General features: G+C 40.4%; 1 protein-coding gene across 3 annotated transcripts; it reads right to left on the bottom strand.

The window, feature by feature from the left end:
• Positions 1-675: 675 nt before the first annotated feature.
• Positions 676-21,607, bottom strand: exoc3 (exocyst complex component 3). 3 transcript variants are annotated; one of them, XM_053438674.1, is made up of 16 exons: positions 21,262-21,607; positions 20,664-20,855; positions 19,262-19,481; positions 18,284-18,456; positions 16,724-16,936; positions 16,274-16,452; positions 14,970-15,086; positions 14,423-14,540; positions 13,839-13,964; positions 10,734-10,834; positions 9,930-10,040; positions 5,623-5,764; positions 4,939-5,061; positions 4,541-4,702; positions 3,487-3,608; positions 676-999 (listed from the first exon to the last, which is right to left on the bottom strand). In XM_053438674.1, exons 2-16 carry the CDS (start codon positions 20,805-20,807, stop codon positions 795-797), a joined length of 2,256 nt encoding a protein of 751 aa, XP_053294649.1. In that variant the 5' UTR covers positions 20,808-20,855; positions 21,262-21,607; the 3' UTR covers positions 676-794. The 3 variants fall into 3 exon arrangements, with proteins under 3 accessions (XP_053294649.1, XP_053294648.1, XP_053294647.1); XM_053438673.1 differs by having other exon boundaries at positions 21,306-21,607; XM_053438672.1 differs by having other exon boundaries at positions 21,379-21,606.
• Between the last annotated feature and the right edge of the window lie 1,103 nt (positions 21,608-22,710).

The raw sequence follows: 22,710 nt of genomic DNA, 5'->3' as shown, positions 1-22,710 counted from the left end.
TAAAGGCAAAATAAATGATGATATGGGCGGCTGTGGCTGAGGGGTAGAGTGGTCGTCCTCCAACCTGAAGGTCGGTGGTTCGATCCCCAGTCTGACCCATCTGCATGCCGAAGTGTCCTTGGGCAAGATGCTGAACCCCAGATGGCCCCCCCCATAGAATAATAAAGTGCTGCGAATAGATGCACTGTATGAATGTCTGTGTGAATGGGTGAATGTAAAACCGTACTGTAAAGCGCTTTGAGTGTTCATCAAGACTAGAAAAGCACTATATAAATACAAAACCATTTACAGCAAAGTACAGCCATCATTAAGAATTTACAATAATCTAAATGAACTGCTCTGTTCTTATTAACTATTTGTATTAACTGGATGCAATGACCAGTGCAAAATCTGCTTTGATAATTAGTCACTGTTTGAGATTATTTGATACGGACCATTGAAAATGTAAATAAGTCACAGGTAAAGATGCACAGTATTGAGTGACAGGCCTTATATAGAGCCACTTTGATACCAGAAAAGCAATTAAGACAAGGAAGAAGAGAAGCAAATGTAGGGAACCACTTCCTGTGAAGCTTTGATCTCTAATAAGGAGTCATGTAAATCAGTTTTAACAAGTACTATTTAATTTTTTTGTTGAAACTGGCATGGGTTTAGAATGGAAAGAAAAGCACCAACTGCAAGACAGCAAATTGTGTTTAATAGGGATAACAGTGGCTGGATGGACAAAGAGAAATGTGCTTATGTTATTGTGTCTGACGGTGGTTAGGCAGGAGAAACGTTCATGTTTATTAGTTTTATTTGAGCAGCTTTGCAGTTGCCATGGAGGTCATGGTATTCATTGTCGTCATCGTCATGGTGGGCACGGTTATGTCTTTGAAGATGGGCTGTGTGACACCAGAGTAGGACACTTTGTTCTCACTCAGAGTCCCAATGATCATCTGGCGCATCTCCCTGCTGGCATCACCACGCACTGCCAGCAATGCCTGGATGTGCTCCTCCCTATGGAGTGTAGGAGAGAAAAAAAGTTCAAGACAACATAGCAAAACCTGTTAACGGCCCAATTACTGACCAATCAGTTAATTAATGCTGAATTAATTAAGAGCAGCTGATTTTTGTTATAGATTAGGGGAATCATTTAGCTTTTCCAAATTGTCCCTGTGTCTATTACAACAGATCTGCCAACATGTGACATAGTTTATCACACTGAATAAATATTTAATGACTATTATATATTCATTTTAATTTAGCAAAGATAGTTTATATCCTCACATTTTACCTGACAGCTGCAGCACATATTGATTTTAAGAGCAGCTTATTTTTTCATACAACCAAGTGTATGGGTGTGCATGAGAATATTAAAAAAAAAACATGAGAAACTCTGAGAATTGATGAAGGCTGAGGGGTAGAGCGGTCCTCCTCATCAAGACTAGATAAGCGTTATGTAAATAAGACCATTTACCATTACTATAAAGTTTATTGTTAGGGCTGACTAAGGTGAGACCTGAACCACCACTTAGTAATGCTGCTATAGGCCTACACTGCCCATCTCTTTCTCTGCCTCTCCCCTCTCTTTCATCTTCCCTCTTTCCACCCACCTCTCCTCACTCCCCAGTTTTCTCTTATCTCCAAGCAACCGAGGCACAGGTTTCTTCCTGTTGTTAACGAATTTGTTTTCCCTCCACAGTGGCCAGAGTGCTTGCTTTCTGTATAATTTAAAGGTTAAATACTACCTTACTATGTTAAGTGCCCAAATGCTGCAGCACGTGTCCTGACAAGAATCAGGAAAAGAGACCACATTTCTCCTGTATTAGCTTCACTACACTTCTACACTTCTTTTTACCCTGTTTAGTAGTTTTTCCTCACTCTTGTTGAGGTTAAGGGCAGAGGATGACACACATGAGGATGATTTGTAAATATGGTCTTCAAAATAAAATTTGATTGATGGATTTGACTATAAAAATGAAATTTAATTGAAGTAAATGACAAAACAAAATGTTTCTGGAATATATTGTGTGTGTATATACAGTGCCTTGCATAAGTATTCACCCCCTTTACTGTGAAACCCCGAACAAAGATCTGGTGCGACCAATTGCATTCACAAGTCACATTTGCAAGTCACATAATTAGTAAATAGGGTCCACCTGTCTGCAATTTAATCTCAGTATAAATACACCTGTTCTATGACGGACTCAGAGTTTGTTGGAGATCATTACTGAACAAACAGCATCATGAAGACCAAGGAGCTCACCAAACAGGTCAGGGATAAAGTTGTGGAGAAATATGAAGCAGGGTTAGTATATAAAAAAAGATCCAGAGCTTTGAACATCTCTCTGAGCACCATAAAATCCATCATAAGAAAATGGAAAGAATATGGCACAACCGCAAACCTACCAAGAGGAGGCCGTCCACCCAAACTGAAGAGTCGGACAAGGAGAAAATTAATCAGAGAAGCAACCAGGAGGCCCATGGTTACTCTGGAGGAGTTGCAGAGATCCACAGCTGAGGTGGGAGAATCTGTCCACAGGACAACTATTAGTCGTCTACTCCACAAATCTGGCCTTTATGGAAGAGTGGCAAGAAGAAAGCCATTGTTGAAAGGGATCCATAAAAAAAATCCCGTTTGGAGTTTGCCAGAAGCCATGTGGGAGACACAGCACACATGTGGAAGAAAGTGCTCTGGTCAGATGAGACCAAAATTGAACTTTTTGGCCTCAATGCAAAACGCTATGTGTGGCGAAAACCCAACACTGCCCATCACCCTGAGCACACCATCCCAACAGTGAAACATGGTGGTGGTAGCATCATGCTGTGGGGATGCTTCTCTTCAGCAGGTACAGGGAAACTGGTCAGAATAGAGGGAAAGATGGATGGAGCCAAATACAGGGAAATCCTTGAAGAAAATCTGATGCAGTCTGCAAAAGACTTGAGACTGGGGCGGAGGTTCATCTTCCAGCAGGACAATGACCCTAAACATACAGCCAGAGCTACAAAGGAATGGTTTGGATTAAAGAATGTTAATGTCTTAAAATGTCCCAGTCAAAGCCCAGACCTCAATCCAATAGAGAATCTATGGCAAGACTTGAAGATTGCGGTTCACAGACGGTCTCCCTCCAATCTGACTGAGCTTCATCTTTTTTGCCAAGAAGAATGGACAAACCTTTCCATCTCTAGATGTGCAAAGCTGGTAGAGACATACCCCAAAAGACTTGCAGCTGTAATTGCAGCGAAAGGGGGTTCTACCAAGTATTGACACAGGGGGGTGAATACTTATGCACCCAACAGATGTCAACTTTTTTGTTCTCATTATTGTTTGTGTCACAATAAAATTTATTTTGCACCTCCAAAGTACTATGCATGTTTTGTTGATCAAACGGGAAAACGTTTATTTAAGTCTATTTGAATTCCAGTTAGTAACAGTACATAATGGGAAAAAGTCCAAGGGGGGTGAATACTTGCAAGGCACTGTGTGTGTGTGTGTGTGTGTACCTGATATCAGGATATTTGGATAAGAGAGTGGTAACTTCAAGGTACAGTAGTGTGGGGTCAGTCAGCTTAAAAACTTCTGCAATGGCACTGATGGCCCCGCAAAGACGGTCTGTGTCTTCACCCTACAAATGAAAATCAACCAAGGTTAAGCAAGGTTACATTGGCTAAACAGAGAAAGCAGCAGAACAGCCATCATTGTGCACACTGGATCTGTTCAGCTACGATACACCAGTATACTGATTCACTGTACAGTCAAGGACAGACAGACAGGGTTTACCTGGCTGGTCCCTGTGGTTATTAGATATCAACCAGCAAATTTAATAATTATTCGATCTCAAACAGGTTGTCTTATTCAGAACATGGCAGTAGTTTATAAGCCACTTAACATGCCAGTTTTCTCTAACATTACATAGGCTCAGGGATTAAAACAAAAATAATATTTCTGATGGAAATGTCCAAAGGGGTTGATTAAATACACTTAATGTTGTGCAATTAATTTGCATTACCCTAGTTTAATGATATTGTGCATTTATTTGGTTGTGAGAGGTCAGTGAGACCAGTCCTGAAAAACATACCCAGCTTGATGTAATGTAGTCCTCTGACCCACTGAATGCCCAGTGGGACAAATAAAAGATAATTTAAATAGAAACATTGTACCACCACTGCATGTACACATTGCTCTACACTGCATTGTCTATCGCTCATTATAAGTTCAGACTATGAGCCACACTCTGTACTTATAGTCTATTTTGTAAGTGTTCGTTATTGTGAACAATCACATTCTCTGGTATGTAGCAAAGTGTTTGCAATGTTACTTTTAAAAAAATCTTTAAGGCCTAGAAGTAAGTATTTTCTGATGCCTCTAAGAAATATCTTTAAAATAATTAAATCATTATTCTAACTTTGCAACAACTAATCGACTAATTGACTGATGTCCTCAACTAATGAATACCAGTCGTCTACTATAATCAAGCCTACAAAGTAGTTAATTGTTAAAATAATTATAATGCCTGAATAATGTTGCAATGACACAATCCATTATATGTAAACTCACAGCAGCCAGTTTTCTGAAGAGGAATTTGAACTGATCAGCCTCTTTGATCATCCTCTCTGCTCCTTCCCTCCTCTCGTCAGCGTTTTTAAAGGTGATCCTCTTCTGCATCACTGCTTTAATGTACTCCATCACTACCCTGCGCAGGGCCTCACTTGTCATCTCCTGCGCACACCACAGCCAAAACGACATTAGATCTTATGAATAATCTCTATTTAAAACACAAGATGGCACTCACAACTCTCTCACAGCTGTGGATCTGTGACAATATATCACATCCACATGTTGAATGCTTTTCAAATCAGTCAGCTCCACACTGACAAACACTTTTATCAAACAAACTAACATTAGAATTGTATGAAGACACCCGTCTAAGTGCCTCAGGTCAGTGCCATTCCTACCTGATTGAAGGGTTTCTTTATCTTGTTGAAGTCATTAAAGTAGTCCTCCACTGTCACACAGATAGTGTCCACGGCATGCGAGCCCATCAGCCACTTCCTGGTCAGAAGCTCATTCAGGTGATTCTGGTAAATGCATAGTCAAAATGAAACCAACTTAATGCATTATTACTGCAAAGGCACTGCAGTAACCTTATGTGAAAGGCTGATTTTGTACCTTAATTTTACTCTCAATTAAGATGCAATGCAAAAGGTGCTTTAATTGTCTTAAGCAAATTTATGCATTGGTTAGTGAACACGTGGTACCTTTGACAAAACAAGGGTCATCAACATAACTACCTTCTGTGAAGGCACTGCAAAGATTTCTAACTGTAAACAATTACTTTTAATTTGTTAACTACTTGTAAATCAGGATTTTTATGTGAGTTGTTTTACTTTGACTGTGAAAAAACTGATGAGGTAGGATTTTATTTTAATAGTATTTTAGTTAAGCTTACACCAATTCAAAAGTATGGAATAAAATACCAAATAATCCTTGCGCTCACTACCAATCTGTCTTCTATCCTGCTCAAGACAGAAAAAGCCTGAGCTTTAAATTGTTCTGTATAATAGAACAAAGACTTTGCTACAATAGAACAAACACCTTTCATATAAACAATAAATACAGTACAGCTGAAATGTCCTTACGTCAAGGTCTAGAAAGACTTCGTCCAATAGGAACTGACACCCCTCCTTAGCCACCTCATTGAGCGTCCTCTCTATAGCAGCATCACTGTCAGTGGCTTCTGATGACTGAGAGTACTTCCTCTTCAGACTGTTGATGGACTCCCTGAGGAGCACACAAACAATTAATGAATTATAATATGGTACACAGTAAACTACAGTATAATAAATACATTTGAAATACAGTGGTATAAAATATCTTTGGGTTTATTATAAAGGCAGGACAAATCAGAAAATGGCAGGCTTTATTAGGCACACCTGTTCAATTGCTTGTTAACACAAATCGCTAATCAGCTAATCACATGGCAGCAACTCAATGCATTTAGGCATCTAGACGTGGTGAAGACGACTTGCTGAAGTTCAAACCGAGCATCACAATCAGTGTTGCCATCAGGGTTTCCAAACCCTCATGGCGACTTTTTTTGTCAAAAGCTACTAGCGACAAATCTCGTGTCTTTTTTTGATGATATTGGAAACTTTCTGGTGTTTTGGAGACTGACGTGAAAGCACGTATCGTTCTGCACAAACTGTCTTCAACGAGCAGCGGGTCAGTCTCCCAGTAGCCTTGCACAGGAGTCCTGCAGTCAGAGCAGAGAGGAGACCCACACTCCGCGTCCTCCAGACTGCAAATGAATCGCGCGTGCGCAAAGCCACCGCTGATCTGTCAATTCCGCCCCACTTAACAGCCTTTTGATTAAATTTGATATTCTTACATTTAACAATACAGGACAAAATAGATTTATGTATGTGGGTCTAGATGTAGCATTAAAGTCATGAAGTCATTTTGAAAAGTGATGGCCTATTTCAATTGCAAGATAAAAAATAAAAAACAAGAATCAACAGAAGAATACGGAAGCGTATTGTAGTCACTTGAAAACAAAAGTTATGGTTTTTTAATTTATTGAGAAATTATCTCGGAATGTTTTGTACGTCCTACAGCGACCATTACATTATGCAAATTAGACGATGACATCATTCAGCGACTTCTAGCGACTTTGAGGACAGCCAATAGCTACTTTCCTTACTGAGGAGTTGGCAACACTGATCAGAATAGGGAAGAGAGGAGATGACTTTGAACGTGGCATGGTTGTTGGTGCCAGACGGGCTGGTCTGAGTATTTCAACAACTTCTGATCTAATGGGATTTTCACGCACAACCCTCTCTAGGGTTTAAAGAGAATGGTCTGAAAAAGAGAAAATATCCAGTGAGCGGCAGTTGTGTGGACGAAAATGCATTATTGATGTCAGAGGTCAGAGGAGAATGGGCAGAGTGGTTCGAGATGATAGAAAGGCAACAGTAAATCAAATCACCACCAGTTACAACCAAGGTATGCAGAATACCATCTCTAAATGCACAACACGACAAACTTTGAAGCAGATGGGCTACAGCAGCAGAAGACCACACCAGATGCCACTATTGTCAGCTAAGAACAGGAAACTTAGGCTATAATTCCCATTCACAAAAATTGGACAATAGGAGATTGGAAAAATGTTGCCTGGTCTGATGAGTCTCGATTTCAGCTGTGACATTCAGATGGTAGGGTCAGAATTTGGCGTAAACAACATGAAAGCATGGATCCCTCCTGCCTTTTATCAACGGTTCCTGGTGGTGGTGGTGGTAATGGTGTGGGGGATATTTTCTTGGCACACATTGGGCCCCTTAGTACCAATTGATCTTCGTTTAAACGCCACGCCAAGGCAAAAGGGGGTCCAACCCGGTACTAGCAAGGTCTACCTAATACAGTGGACGGTGAGTGTATATTTTTCTTCATTTAAATTAGGGTTCAAGCCCTAAAAGCAAGAACCAGTTTTAGAAAATGCCATGCCTTGAAATTTGACACACAAGTTCCGCTCAATGAGCTCGACAAAGAAGCCGCTTAGAAAATAAAAGTTAGCCATGATGGATATTCACAAATTTTTGATTCTCTGAGAATATCTCATAGACCAGGAATTAGGTGCAATATATATTGAAAGATTAATCAACAATCAATCAACAACTGACAAATCAACTAAAGAATATTGCATCACCTTTTATAAAGATAAAGCTTTTTGAATTGCATCTTTAAAAAGTGCTTATATTTGAAAATGAATAAAAAGTGTAAATTAAGTTTGCCTTTTTCTTATTATCAGGCTATTATACTGACTGCTAACCTGGTAGGTTATGCCTAATATTCAAGTATGTATCGTGTAATTTAAGTTAGTAATTTGTTGTCCTTTTAAACGATGCGACTCACCTCGCGTTAATGCCTGTAGCTTTCACGGAGCGGACCGATATAACAAACACACAAAATCCCTCGCTTCCGATCCGAGCCTGATATAAAACTCCTGCCGTGCAGCTGCCTCTGATGATGGTAGCTGCGGCAACGACAGGACACCAGCTGTATGGCGATTCCCTATTTTACAGACGTATTATTCCTCGTTTAACACCCCTCGGCGAGCGGAATGAGGTAGGAAGCAGGTTTTTATTACCTTTGCTACAGGTAGCACGGCGTGGGAGTCGCTATGTCACATTTACCTGTCAAACTTGTCCCACATGGTTATTTCTTTGTTTAGCTGATGTTTATGTATTTTAACGGTTGTATTTGTCTTTATTAAATGATTATGGTGTACTTGTTGTCTTTCTAGTTTTACGGTGTTTTTACAGTGCCATGGAGAAATGTTGAGTAAAGAGCCGTGACCATCAGTTTGGAACTCTCTGCATCTTGCTTTGCCAGCCAGGGGCTGTTACAGGTTATGTTCACTTAAATGGTAAAATGGTAAATGGTCTGTATTTATATAGTGATGGTCCCGATGAGCACTCAAAGTGCTTTACAGTACAGTCTAACATTCAAACACATTCATACAGTGCATCTATTTGAAGCACTTATTCTATGAGAAGGGGCAATTTGGGGTAAGTATCTTGCATATGCGCACTAGGGAAGACTGGGATCAAACTGCCAACCTTCTGGTTAGAGGACGATTGCTCTAACCCCTGAGCCACGGCCTCCCTTAGCAGTCTCAGACAATTTTCGGATGATTTCTTAACCCCTTAATTGGACAGTTTTTGAATATTCCACTTATAACCCAACTTGACTTTTCTTGTTCAGAGAAAAAAGTGCACTGTAGTTTGTCCTTTCAGTATTTAAAATCTAGGCTGGAATGGTGAAGTGCTGTTTCAAATTGCTGCTTTTAACAATTGCCACAGTCTCAGAGTATAATATGAGACACAGTTTTTTTTTTTTTTTTTTAATTAACATTTTAACAGTCTTGATTTCACATTCTACCTTTCTCTTCTTAAAGCCCGTCATTTAAATATACTTTTCTCTAACTCACTTATCACTGTTTATGCATCCTCCTCTCGGCTGCTCATTCAACACCTCCAGTTGGAAAGGGTTAGAATGCTTATCAGAATTCAAAGATTTTATAGGCTGAAGGGCATCACTTTAGATGATTTACAATGCATGCAATTGTTTCTTGGGCTGCTAAAGCAGTACAGAGACGCATTTTTCCCTCAACATCAAACATTTGACTTACGGTTCTGGCTTTATTACAGGCTGTTTTGTGAGAAGTCTCAATTATAAACTGTCTTGGCTACAAACTTAATACCTCAAGTTCGACTTGGCCCCTCAGACAGCTATTGTCCTCCCCTTACATTTTTCTGTATTCATTTAAATTTATCACATGTGTGGCTATAGCAAGCTAAAAAGCCGAATTGTTGTCCCCTCCTTCCACTATCTTCTAGAGTGCAACCCAAACTGGAAACTTGGTAATTTACATATCATCCTTCCTGTTCTAGCACACAATTCTTTACATGATCCAGGTTGACAACTCTGTGCCAGAACCGAATTGCAAAGAGTGTTTGTACGTTTTGTAAATGCTGATGGTAAATCACTTTTCAAAGTCTTATCGACCACGCCAAGTTCTTGACAGTAAAAGTCAGATTGGCCCATTCATGCACAGCTTGTATACAAAAGGCTTTTTCTACATCACACCATTTATACATTGTGGGTACCGCCATCAGGGGAAATTCAGGTTCAACATCTTGCCTGAGGAGGCTTCAGGATGCAGACTGGAGGAGACCGGGATCGAACACTCCGACATTCTGGTTAGTGGATCACCCTCTCTATCTCTTAAGTAGCAACCTCATGAAACAGCTTAAATTCCCCCAAAATAATAACCTTAGGTTATGACGAACAAACTCAACTGAAATTGACATGAATCAAACATTTTGACATTCTGACAGGAATGTAAAAAAAGTGTAAACACTAGAGCATGGACAAAATCAATTCTTACTTGAATGTCTGGCAGTTGTTGATGATGGCTATCATGTACTGAACGTAACACTGAGGCAACTTTCTGTCTCTCAAGTGGTCTTCTTTGTAGGCCACTGCCTCTTCTCTGTACCTACATACAACACAAACATCTGTGAGGTTCACACTAACAATTATAATTATTGCAGGCATTCATTCAATTCATCACTTTTTACATAGGAACAATATTATAAATATTATTATTCTACCCATGTTTCCATTTTATCCATGTAATTTTGTAAAAATTTTAATCAATCTAAATTGAATCTGACACCTTCCTTTGCTGACGAAATGGTAATTTTTGCTTGCTTGCTTTCCATTAGGTGCTATAGCCAGAACAGAAACTACTGTCGGTTACCTAAAGTTCTTTACGTTAACTTTTAATAACTTTTTTAAACTGAAGCCGTGCATCTCCGGCAAATATTTCAGAATAAAAGCTTTTAAAAAGTAAACTAATTCAGTCAACAGAAACACTGGAGAGCTTTTATTTTGAAACAGGTACAGGAAGTGTTGCAAACATTTGTCTTTGGCACAACAACTGGGAGAAAAAAGTTAAGAAGCTTAAAATGTAAACAATCTAAATAAATTGATCTTTAACAGCTATGTTTAAATAAAATAACACCACATCGAAATCAGGAAACCTTAAATAGCAGGTCAATCTAACTACCCTTTTCAAATATTTGAAAAGGGTAGTTAGATTATCACCCCTGGCTGTTTGTTGATCGTGAATAAATCCCATGATTCTAAAATGATGTTTAAAAGATTTTAGTGAGAAAGTCAAAAATACCTGATGAGGAAAGTGTTCATCTGTTTCAGACACAGCTTCAGAACTTGCTCTTTGAAATCCCCATCAATCTGTGCAGCAACTTGAAGGTTCTGCTCAAACATCTGACAAAGAGTGACGTGAAAACCATAGTTCACAATGGCACAATGTCCAAATTTACATAAAAAATGTACTGTAGCTCATTTGTATCGATTTTGTTATAGCGAACACTGCAAAATGATTGTATGCATGCACCATTTAAATAGCAGAGACCCTGATATACATAAAGACAATTTAATGAAGTAGGCTAACTTTTACATCTTAAGACTATTACATCCGCAAGGCCTTACTTAGTGAGTCAGTCTTCAACTGAAGTTGGAATTTCTAGGAGGATGTTGGTACACAAGAGCAGAATGAAGTTGCTTTGATGTTGCAGCGGCCTAGAGCAAAAATAATTATATAAAGAAGACTGGAGGGGACCCTCCTCCACAAAAGTACACTCCTGCAGAGCAGCGGGCAATAATGATGCTTAAAAACAACCCATTTGTTTGTTCTGAATCTGGTTAAAACCTGTACGATTCATCATCTTGGGCTTGTACTACGAAGCAAATTTACTAGCTTATCAGGGTAGTTCAGGGTTGACATTGTTACATTGGGAGTAGCTTCAAGGTTAACTGGTGCATTGAAAGGAGGTTGGGTTTAACCCAAGATATGCTGCCACGGCCACTTAGGCTGCAACTTAAAACTGCTATCAACAGTTTTTGTTCATGGTTAACGTGGTATTGCCCTATTTAAGCTGTCCCCTACACATTTCAAAGAAAATCATTAGTTTCACAAGGAACTCCATATGAGACAGATGTATGAACTACATTTTGGCACAAACTATGATGCAGTAACAACTTATCACAGCATTAACTGTATTTCTAGATGATTATACAGGAGATATAACCATACTGCACTTCTTACACCATTTTAAATGCTATGTTGAAATAGATTTTTTAAAAGTCAAATTCATTTGAATCTCGGGTCTTGTGTCCATGAGCAGTATTTGACATGTGAGACCTTCTAGACAAGACACCACCTTACCCACCAGCCCCCTACATCCAGCAAAAAAAAAACAGTTATCAAATCGGTCCCTTTCAACAACCCAGCTGAGACATGAGCTCAAGGCAAGAAGTAGTGGGACCTGATGGCATCCTCTCAAGGGCTCCCCAAGTCCTGCACAGCTTGTCCGTGCAGGACTTGGAGAGCACCTACCGCATTACTTTCTTAACTCGCCTCACACAACTGTGCCAGCATTATCTGGTCAGATGCAATTTCAGCTTGGTCTCTGTTGCCCCTCTGTGGTCAGTGTCACTGAGTTAGCCTGTTTGTGTTGTGAAGTTAACTCGGTTAGAAGCAGATCAGCTTAGTGCAGCATTCAACTAGCCTGACGTTGTCAGACTCACAATTCTAGTCAGAATGTGAGTCTGAGACCGCTCCATTGGGCTGTGATTATGGGGCGTGTTTCAACTGACCAGGAAGTAAAATTCTTCTTCGCTCAATTGGATAGACCTACAACCAATCAGAGCAACGTAGTATGTGACGTATGCTAAGCAACGCATTGTGAGTTATTTACTAACGCCGGGTTCACACCGGACGCTTCAGTGCAGCGCCAAGCCTTAAATAACAGCTGGCTCCCATCCACTCCCATGTTAAAACTTTGTGCCGGTCACACTGGAGGCTGAAGCACCGCGAGGCAGCCTTGGCGCAGCACGGTGCTTCAGCCTCCGGTGTGACTGGCACAAAGCCGTGCAGCGATCTACTGGATCAACGGGTGATATTATTAGCGCTGCCCGGCGGTTCAGCGTCGCTTCAGTGTCCGTTGTGAACAGCCAAGCGCCGGGGCGATAGGGATTAGCGCGGTGCTTTGGCGTCGCCTCCACGTTCTGTGTTCCTCTTTCAAAATGAATGCGCTGTCGATGTCTTCTAAAACAGACTCAATGGCAGCATCTGCACATCTCAGCTCGCCAGCGGCAGGCATGTTTGTTGAAAACGAATTCAACCCGAGGGCACTGTGATGACGTGGTTGATTACGTTACCGTTGATCATCTGTCAATCATCGTATAAAGCCCGCCCTGACAATCTGATTGGCCCGGTCGGGCATAATTTTTTCCCAACGGAGCGACTCCAGACCGAACTGCCCGACCAAAAATGTTGTGGGCGGGGCTAAGTTCGTCTGGCATCCAGGCTAGCATTCAACACTTTTGATCATCAAATTCTATCAAGTTCCTCTCCCGTGCAATCATCTCCCACTTTCAGTGCGGGAGGCACACAGGGTTTCTGCCTCCCTACATTTAAGATTAGTCTTAAAACCTTCCTTTATGAAAGAGCGTATAGTTAGAGCTGGTTCAGGTTTGTCTTGTACCTGCTCATAGCTATGCTGCTATAGGTCTAGAATGTCAGGGGACACATGGAGCTTCTCTTTCCTCTTCTCCCTCTTTATCATATTAAAGATATGAATGTCTCATCGATACATATAACTGACTTGACTTCTTCCCGGAGACCTTTTGTCTGAACATTAGCAGATTCAGGTCGAAAGCTGCACGCAGATCATGAAATATGATGGTGGATCACGAATTAGATATCGTGACCGAAATGGTGGATCCTGTATCATGCCGGAGGATTGTGATCGTATTGGAAGATCCAGTATCGTATGGCAGTTGATTGTGGATAGTGGTGGTGGACCATGATCGAAGTGGCAGCTAATGGTGGATCCTTATGGCCGCAGTGGATCATGACGATGGATTGTGAATTATGGTGACATCTGATTGTGGTTGTGGATCCTAATTGTGGACTATTATTTAAAACAAGACTGCTTGATATACGATATGTCTACTCAGATACTCTACCATTACTAACAATAATCAATCAATTAATTTACTTTCCATTATGTTACTTTTTCATAGTTTTGCCCTGCTCTTGTTGAGGGTTAAGAGCAGAGGATGTCGAACCTTATTAAAGCCCTATGAGACAAATTGCGATTTGTAAATATGGGCTATACATATAAAATTTGTTTGATTGATTATTCTGGGTCAGGAATACAGCATGGTGTGAAATGAATTGAGAGTGTGCTTGTGTGGGGGGTACCTGAAATGCAATGGCAGGAAGTGTGGTCTGGTAGTATCCGTCTTGGTCAGCCTCAGGCTCCGTTTCTTTCTGCCAGTCTTTTTTATCTGTTTCCAGGGCCTTCCTCAGCCAGCCTGTTATATTTGACTGAAACATGGACAATCACACTTAGCAAAAACACCCAAACCACTGTGACCCTAATGACTCAGACAATAGCAGAGTGGATATACGATTTACAGGTATCAACAAGCCATTCGCACCTTGACTGGAACGAACCCCAGCAACCCACTAACTAGTGGGGGTTTCACTGACCTTCCTGCTTAACATTATATCTTTCAACAAAGGTATAGACACACAGAGGTTTATAACCTAAAAACCTCCCATTAGTTGGTAAGAACTGAAGAAAACTCTTGGATGAGTGATGAAAAGAAATAAGCAAGTCCAGTTGACCATGTGCACTTTTCTGTGGTAACCAAAAGGATAATTTTCTAACATTGTTCCGATTGAAATATAGGCAAGTATGATGTGTACTGTATAAAGGCACCAAACTTGATGACTAATTTAGTCAATGTGTATTCACTTCCCTCTTGGTGTGTGGTGCTTACTGTAAAAGTCTGGACATATTTGCTGAGCAGGTCATTCACCACATCCTGAGGCAGCAGAGGTTCCAGCTGGTTGATGTCACACTCTGAATGAAGCTCTGGATGGCCCATCATCTCCACACTGAAACATACACAAGAACACACTTTGACTAATTACTATTTCCATCTGCAGGTGCCTCTTGGATTCTATAAGCTTGTGATAACACATATTTAGTTGATACATATTTCACATATATTAACTGTTGGATATTTTGGTAAATATGATTTGTGAATGTATTATAACAGCATTATCAGTAATACTGTATCAGACTGTAATTTAGGCTCTAGATGTGAAGGGAAATCAGACAAACAATTAGGGATGCATGATATATATCAGTCCAATATAATATCAGCTCGATAATGGGAATTTTATATTATTATATGAACAGAACCCCTTGTTTTTCTATGTGCTTACTAACTAATAAAGTTCTGTCTTTTAACTGGTGAAAGTACAAAATTATTTAACTAATTCACATACAGCTAGTTTAAGTATTTATAATTATTTGTGCACCTCTTGTATGTGTTGAGAACCCAGGTTAACATGGACACGATCTCATTTGCCTCCAAGTCCTCAGCAGCCAGTTCTTTGACACGAGTGGACACAGCATTGTGGTAGAGACTGAAAAACCTGAGACACACGTATACAAAATTGCACATGTTAATGTTTAAATGGTACACACACACACAAATTATTTAAGTTAAAAATCTTTACTGATGTACAATGCATAATTTGTTAAGAACAAAATAACATAACAATGGTCAATAAAAACCAGCTATTAGTGGTGTAACGGTACATGTATCTGAACCGAAAACAAAAAGGAGTGTGCAGACTCTCCCTCATCATTTAAGGCCCAATCCCATTTCCCCCCTTGGCCCTACCACTTAGCCCTTCCCCGTTTGTTTTGCGTGTTCACTTGTAGGGGTAGACTATGATACCTGTTGGGACGGAGGGGTAGGGCTAAGGCGTAGGGCTTTATAGCTGGCCTTACATTTTTCAGACCATCACTTCGAATGTAGGGGTACCCAGAATGTCTTAATGTAGTATTTTCTCAATTAATACGGATTAAAGATTACCATAAAATTATGAAATGGTTGTAAGACCTTAGTTTAAGATCATTAGAATGTGGTGTGGTCACGTTTTTCACAACAACCTTAAAACAAAAGATTTTGACCTTGTGTAGCATGCTAGCAATATTTTTGTTTGCACGATGGTCCCGTATTTTCACAGAATTTCATTTCGAACCCCCCCGCTTTGAAGACACACAATCCACTTGATTGAGCCTGTTTATAGCAACGATGTTGCTGAACTTAACTGCTCCTGTAATTACAAAGCATCCTGGCAGTGTGCATACAGACCACTGCTAGCAGCCTGTGTGCGTTTGATACATACATGAAATAATGCTTTTCCAATGTCATTGATTCACCTGCACTAGCACAGATGTTATTTGGATATTATAGGTTTGTCACTTTAGTAACTGCAAACAATAGCATTGGTTTCTTTAAGATCTCATGTTCCACTGACCTAAATCGAATGGGCCACCTATTGGAAGGTATGAATCAGTTTATCTGACGTTTCATTGAAACCCCAAATGTGATGGGGAGAATCATTGAATAGGCTTGGTTTAACGGACTGACTGAAATTCCTTTTCACTATAAATGTTGCAATATAGGGCCCCTATAAAATGGTCAGCTGCTGAGCCAGTGAAAATATACACAGGACCAACAAAAGTGGACAAGTGAGGGAATGTGTCTGAAACCTGTTCCATGTTGAAAGAAAAACTAAGTGATTCACACTTCGAATTGTGTATCCATTACCTGTTGGAAGTGTTGTAGTGTGGGGGAAAGCACTGCACCATGAGGTTCTTGACAACAATGAGGTCATCCAGAACATATTTCCTGGTTATTTCGAGAAGACGAACCAGCCACATTTTATCTTCGTCTCTCGTCACCGACTGGGAGCCCTCAATGCGAGTGCTGACTGTTCCCTCCAACACCTACAACAGATACACAGGGATGAGTGAGCATGGCTCTGTCTGAGGTTTATTCCACAACAAATCCAAAAGACCAAGATGAGCCAGATGAGGATGAAGGGATCAAAGAAGAGAAGGATGAATTCTCATCAGAAGTAGATGAAGAGTTGAGTGAAGAAAAACAACTAGACGCAGGGAGCAAACTGAGTACAAAGGAAAAATAAACTTCAATCCAACTGCCACACTCATATTCTCCATAAATGAATAAAATGATTACTCTGATCCCTCTTCCTACCTCAAACATCTTGTCCTTCCATTGTTTGGGTCGCCCAGGTGGGATGAACCCAGACTGCTTTTTACGGTCAACCATACGCCGATCGATCTTCTCCTCCCTCTCAATGACACGAACCACTGACACCAGCATAGTAGGGTCACGGCGAACTGTTACCATGGACCTCTGCAGTACCATCCATAACTGTTTTGCAAGCTCATCTGACAAGCCCTGAACCTGGAAAAGAACAGAGGCTATAATCTAACAACCTTAAATATTTAACTTAACATAAATAAAACAAACACATTTATTCAAAAGTGAAATGAACTGTCTGTAGTTTAAGACTAAATCTACTAACTCTTCTACAATGAGGGTCATTGTTTGCAAATTAATTGATATTTCTAAATAGGAAGATTGGTTTAAACTTGTATGTTATTGATGTCTCCTGCAGCAAGAATATGCTGTTCACTACAAAGTCTTCCTACAACAAAGATGTCTCTGAACTCAGTGAAAGGGAAAATGGTCTACACACTATTCTTTTAAAGATAAATCTTTGTATTAAAAAAGACATGATGGTGTATCTGCACTCATGTCAGGATACAGGGGGGGGAAAGTATCTGAGGTGGGAGTAGCATGAACCCAGTTGAGTTATCTGCCTGGAGTTGTCCTTCCTGCTCCAGCAAAAGACTAGGGCTGAGGGTGGAGCCTAGTTTAATGCAAAGGCTCAAGCAAAATTGGCCTCTTTTAAAAGGGACCTAAAACTCTGCTGATTTGTAAGATATCAGGAAAACATGTTTTATATATATTGAACGCAATCTTTTTTTAAACTTTAAACTTGTATTTTGTGCCTCGACTGCTGCTTGGTTCAAGGCAGCAATCTACCTCAAATTGCTAGAGGGTACCGCTATTTATGTTCATAGGGAATACATATTTTGGGTATTGAAATAATCTGATCTCTTAGATGGTAAAGTCAACATTATGTACTTTTCACAGCATTGATTTCATCATTAAAACAGGGATAAGGCATGCTAGCAATGCTCCTGAAATAATTTTCTTTAAAAATACTTTTACTTTTGGATCCTTACTGGAGCAATGGATAAGAGATTAATCAAGGAGAATGTGTGCTGTTTGGATCACATTGATAATACTTTATCAAGGCGTGCGAACACACACACACACACACACACACACACACACACACACACACACACACACACACACACACACACACACACACACACACACACACACACACACACACACACACACACACACACACACACACACACACACACACACACACACACACAAACAAACACACCTCTTGATCTTATCTTGAACTTGGATAATGACTAGTCAGAATTAAATTGTAGCTATCTATACCTGAAATTATCATCTTAATTAAGTTGCAGAAATCTGTAATACATTTAGAAACAGCCTTGTACAAGAAGATGAGGTTGCTTTTGGAACAATCTGCTGGAAAGAGTAAAGTGTAGCTTTTGTCGTTTTTTCCAATGAATTGAAAAAAGGTATCAACAGATAAATTGGGTTAGGGTTCTCTGGTGTTTCAGTTAAGTTACTTACATCTTCAAAGTAGATCGAGATGAGGTTCATGTCACTGGTGTTCCTGCTGTCCATACGATACTGCTCATACATGAGGTCATCCCGTGAACACTCCAGCTCTATCAGCTTCCTATGGGCTTGCAGCAGGTCTGCCTGCTCTATCAGTTGCTGCGTCTCAGCAACAATTTCCGGTACTGTAAATACAGCAAGGTGACAGACAGATTGCTTAAGAGATAGCAGGAGAAAAGTTAATCTATAACAGGGTCAAGACAATAACTTCTTGTTTCCATTATGAGACAGAGTCAGAATTCATGGTTCCCTTGTTGCCTGAAACCTATCGAAGGCCCAGGATGTTTCAGCAATAATAGTGTCCTCTCTAGAGCAGGAGTCTCCAGTTTGACTGGACAATTGATGGATCCATAACCTGACCACTTGGTTAGACAAGTGTGAAGCCCAATTCAAGCTTCTGAGTCTAAGTACGGACATGGCCTACGCACAGGGCCATGCATTCATAATTCTAGGCTTGTGTTAAGTGTCTTCCGGTTTCTGGTTTGCTTATTTACAAATTCTCTGGCGTCTCTGTTTATTTCAGAACAATAGCTAGTGATACTAAGCGTATTGTGTTGGAGTTGGAGCTGATTGATGTTGAAGAGCAATTGCTATTCCCTAAAAAAGTGCAGCACAGAAAAGAAAGATGTCATACATGTGTGTTCCTTCAATTCAATATGGCGCAGAATCTGCTGGAAATACTATGCTACTAAGCAGACCAATCACAGCATTTTCGGTCTACATGGCCTCGAAGCATGGCGGCGAGACATTTTTGGGCAGGTGCACATCATATAAGAACAAGCACTTAAATTAGTGCACTCAATGCACCGTGGCTTATCTAGTTCTGGACATAATGAGCAGATTTTTTTCTCTGTGACCAATTGATTGTTGATAATGCCTGAGATTTGTAACACGAGTCACATCTTTTGTGTGGGCTTGAAATGAACTTACCAGAGAAAATGTTTTTAAGGTTTTCCACAGCGGAGGCCAGCTGACTGTGTTGAACTACAGCATCTTTGACATCTTTCAGGTTCTCAATGGTATTGATGCTCTGCCTCCAATCCTTACTCACATCAGCCAATGAGCTCTGGATATCTTTGACATCCAGCAGGGCACTGTGCAGCTGGGTCAGACCAGTGCGAACGCCATCCAACTGGGACTGGATGGCTGCCTGATGCACGTTAGGGGTGGTCAAGAAACAGACATCATCGTTACTTCAATTTGCCTTTTCTTTGGAACAAGGAGGCCAGAGGAATAGGTCAATGTGACCTCACATAACCACTCTTTGCCTCGTCAAAGCATTATCTTAAGGACACCTAAGAAATATTTTCAAAATTTGCACAAGTGTTCACTTAGACTTGCAGATTAACAGACTCAATTTTTGGTTTTGAAATGCCAAGGGTGGCCTAAAATATATATTTTTGTCCTCATAAACATTAGGATATCTAAATATTGCTTTAATTTAGTTACATTTTGAACACTTAGATTAAGGATTAATTGATTAGGTTTCAATCGTCAAAAGTCATGGGGTCCTCATATGAATTACAAAAACACAATTATGTAAACTGACACTGCAATGGTTGATGGAGGCATACAACTGCAGTTTGGTATTTCTAGTTATCAGTTTGGTTCTATTGTATCAATTACAAACAACCAACTTGATTTCTTACTATAGTCAAAAATGAACATTCCAATATTCTGGAAATGTTTCAAAGGTCGCCTTCCGGAGGATATCAAGAAAGCAGCAGTTCAAAACAACAACTGGCAAGGGGTGGTGCCTGGCGGAGCAAGCTAGGGGAGGACATTTTTTTTTATTCTGCTGTGGAGATCACATGCATTTGTTTGCAGCACATCTCTGCCCTTACCAAAAGCTCTCAAATCTTGCTGTTGTCAAATTTTTGCAGGTGAGTAAGATCTAATGCATTGTTATCTCTTGTTTGAATTTGTAATTGCCCCTTTTCTATCTGGAGAGCACTAAACATATTTACAACCAAATAATGCAAAAGCCCTGTAACATATACAAATCCAAAGTTGGTAGACGTTTTAAAGGTCGGTAGACTAGGGGGGGGCGCTTCTCTAGTCTTGATGACCACTCAAAGCGCTTTACAGTACAGTTTTACATTCACCCATTCACACACACATTCATAAAGTGCATCTATTCGCAGCACTTTGTTATTCTATGGTTTCAGCATCTTTCCCAAGGACACTTCGGCATGCAGATGGGTCAGACTGGGGATCGAACTGCCGACCTTCAGGTTGGAGAAGGACTACTCTACCCCTCAGCCACAGCCGAATGACTACATCAGATGAAAGTGTGTCCTTTATTACACCCTGCTGTCTGTTAACACATCACCTTCAGCCTGGCTTCCACTGAGGCCTTTTTGCGAGCCTCTCTTCGTCTGTACTGCTCCACTTTGTCCAGCTGATCAGATCTCTGCAGCATTCCTGCCACCCGCTGCACTGCGGTGGCAACCGCCTCCCGACTTGTCTCTTCCATAGTATTTCTCTATATCGTATCTGAGGGCTTCATGTAAATGCTCCGAGGCTTTAAGAGAAACACAGTGTTACACACACCAACAATTACTTCCTTTGTAAGGTTATGGGGACATGGTAAAAAATGACCAGGAAGCACAGAAGGACAGTTATGCCACATCCTTTGTCACATCTTCTTCTCAGAGCTGTTCAGTTGATGCACTGTTAAATGGCCTAACTGGTTCAATGTAGCACCGAGTAACGATAAAACATTATATGGCAAGCAGATAACGACTAAGCAGTTACCTAAAGTAGCATATCGTTTACTCTAACAGAAGGATATACTATTTACTGTGACATACAAAGTGTCCTTTAAAACATTAGCTCAGCCTATAGATTAAATGTAATGTTTCAGTTTAATACACTTGACAGTATAAGCTAAGCTAACAACAAACCGAAAGAGGCTAGCACTATCTTACCGCCTGTGAAACAAGCTCATTATACAATCCCAGTAAATGCCTACCAGAGGGATTTAAAGCATAAACATGATGAAGATGAAATCCATGTCTACAAATATAAAGATAAATTTTAAGTACGTGTTTGCGCTGTTAAGGTTCCACTTCCTCCTTACAGCTGCTTCTTCTTTTTCTTTAGGCTTTTATCGGCGGTTGGCAAACAACGATTTGGAGCATTACCGCCACCAGCTGATATGGAGTGTGGTTTAAGATCGTACGTAGTGTCCGTGACGTCAACCCTTGGTTTCTGAAGATTGAAAATCTTAATCTTCTTCTTCTTCTTCTTCTTCTTCTTCTTCTTGTAGTGTTTATTGGCGGTTGGCAAACCATTTTATAGGTGCATTACCGCCACCTTTTGGGCTGGAGTGTGGATCAGTAGATTAACAGTAAACAAACAAACACAAATAAATAAAAACAAACAAACACAAAACCGGAGAAACAAACACAAAAGAACCTAAAATGTAAGTATTTCCTTAAGTCCTGTTTCTCTTAAATAGTTGTTTCGAAGATTAAGTATATTATTTGGAGTCTTTCCTAACAAATTTTTCAAGGAGATATTTTCGTCTTTTAATCCTTTTATTAATTCCTTTCTTTGTTCATTATATTTATTACATTCTATCAGTACATGAGTGACAGTTTCCGGTTGTTAACATTATTCACAGAGTCCGGTTGGGTGCTTGCCTATTTTATGAAGTGTATCATTTAATCCTGTATGACTTTCTCTCTTCTAAAGATAAAGATAAAGTGACTTTATTGTCAATTTCTTAACATGTTCAGAACATACAAGGAATTTCCTAATACTAAGTAAACAGTAAAAACAGATTTTTTAGTACAGCAGCATAAGGTTCTCTAAAGTGTAAACGTAGTGATTAAAGTGATAAAGTGCAAACAGTACAAGAGACAGTTTGTTGCAGAAGTAACATACTTCAGGGTTTCAGCTTCCAGTCAGACTAGAGGATATGGCTGGGGGAGTGAGGGGAGAGAATTTAGCTTCCTGACAGCTTGGTGTATGAAACTATTTCCGAGTCTGGTGGTGCGGCCAGGGAGGCTCCTGTACCTTCTTCCAGAGGGTAGGAGGCTGAACAGACCGTGTGCGGGGTGGCTGGTGTCACCCACGATCGAGGTGGCTTTCCAGGTGAGGCGTGTGGTGTAAGTGTCTTGTAAGGAAGGGAGTGGGGCACCAATGATCTTACCAGCTATGTTGACTATGCGTTGCAGTCTTTTCCTGCTGTGTGCAGTGCAGCTACTGCCCCACACAGTGATGCAGCTGGACAGGATGCTTTCAATGGTGCCCTGGTAGAATGTTTTCAGGATGGGTATGGGAGCTCTCGCTCTCTTGAGTTTGCGGAGGGAGTAGAGGCGCCGCTGGGCTTTCTTCGCCAGTGATGCAGAGTTGGTGGCCCAGGAGAGGTC

Source organism: Pleuronectes platessa, chromosome 13 (assembly GCF_947347685.1).
Source record: "Pleuronectes platessa chromosome 13, fPlePla1.1, whole genome shotgun sequence".
NCBI classification, from domain to species: domain Eukaryota; kingdom Metazoa; phylum Chordata; class Actinopteri; order Pleuronectiformes; family Pleuronectidae; genus Pleuronectes; species Pleuronectes platessa.
The sequence above is the reverse complement of the archived record's forward strand: the minus strand, read 5'-3'. Positions and strand labels throughout refer to the sequence as shown.

Bases quoted from the DNA above. Each gene is read 5' to 3' on its own strand.
- exoc3 (XM_053438674.1), bottom strand. From the start codon at position 20,807: ATGGAAGAGACAAGTCGGGAGGCGGTTGCCACCGCAGTGCAGCGGGTG. The intron at 15,087-16,273 runs GTAATGGATACA...CGTGTGTCTCAG, and splicing joins CACTACAACACTTCCAACAG to GTTTTTCAGTCTCTACCACA. The intron at 5,765-9,929 runs GTAAGAATTGAT...TGTGCTCCTCAG, and splicing joins AACAACTGCCAGACATTCAA to GGAGTCCATCAACAGTCTGA.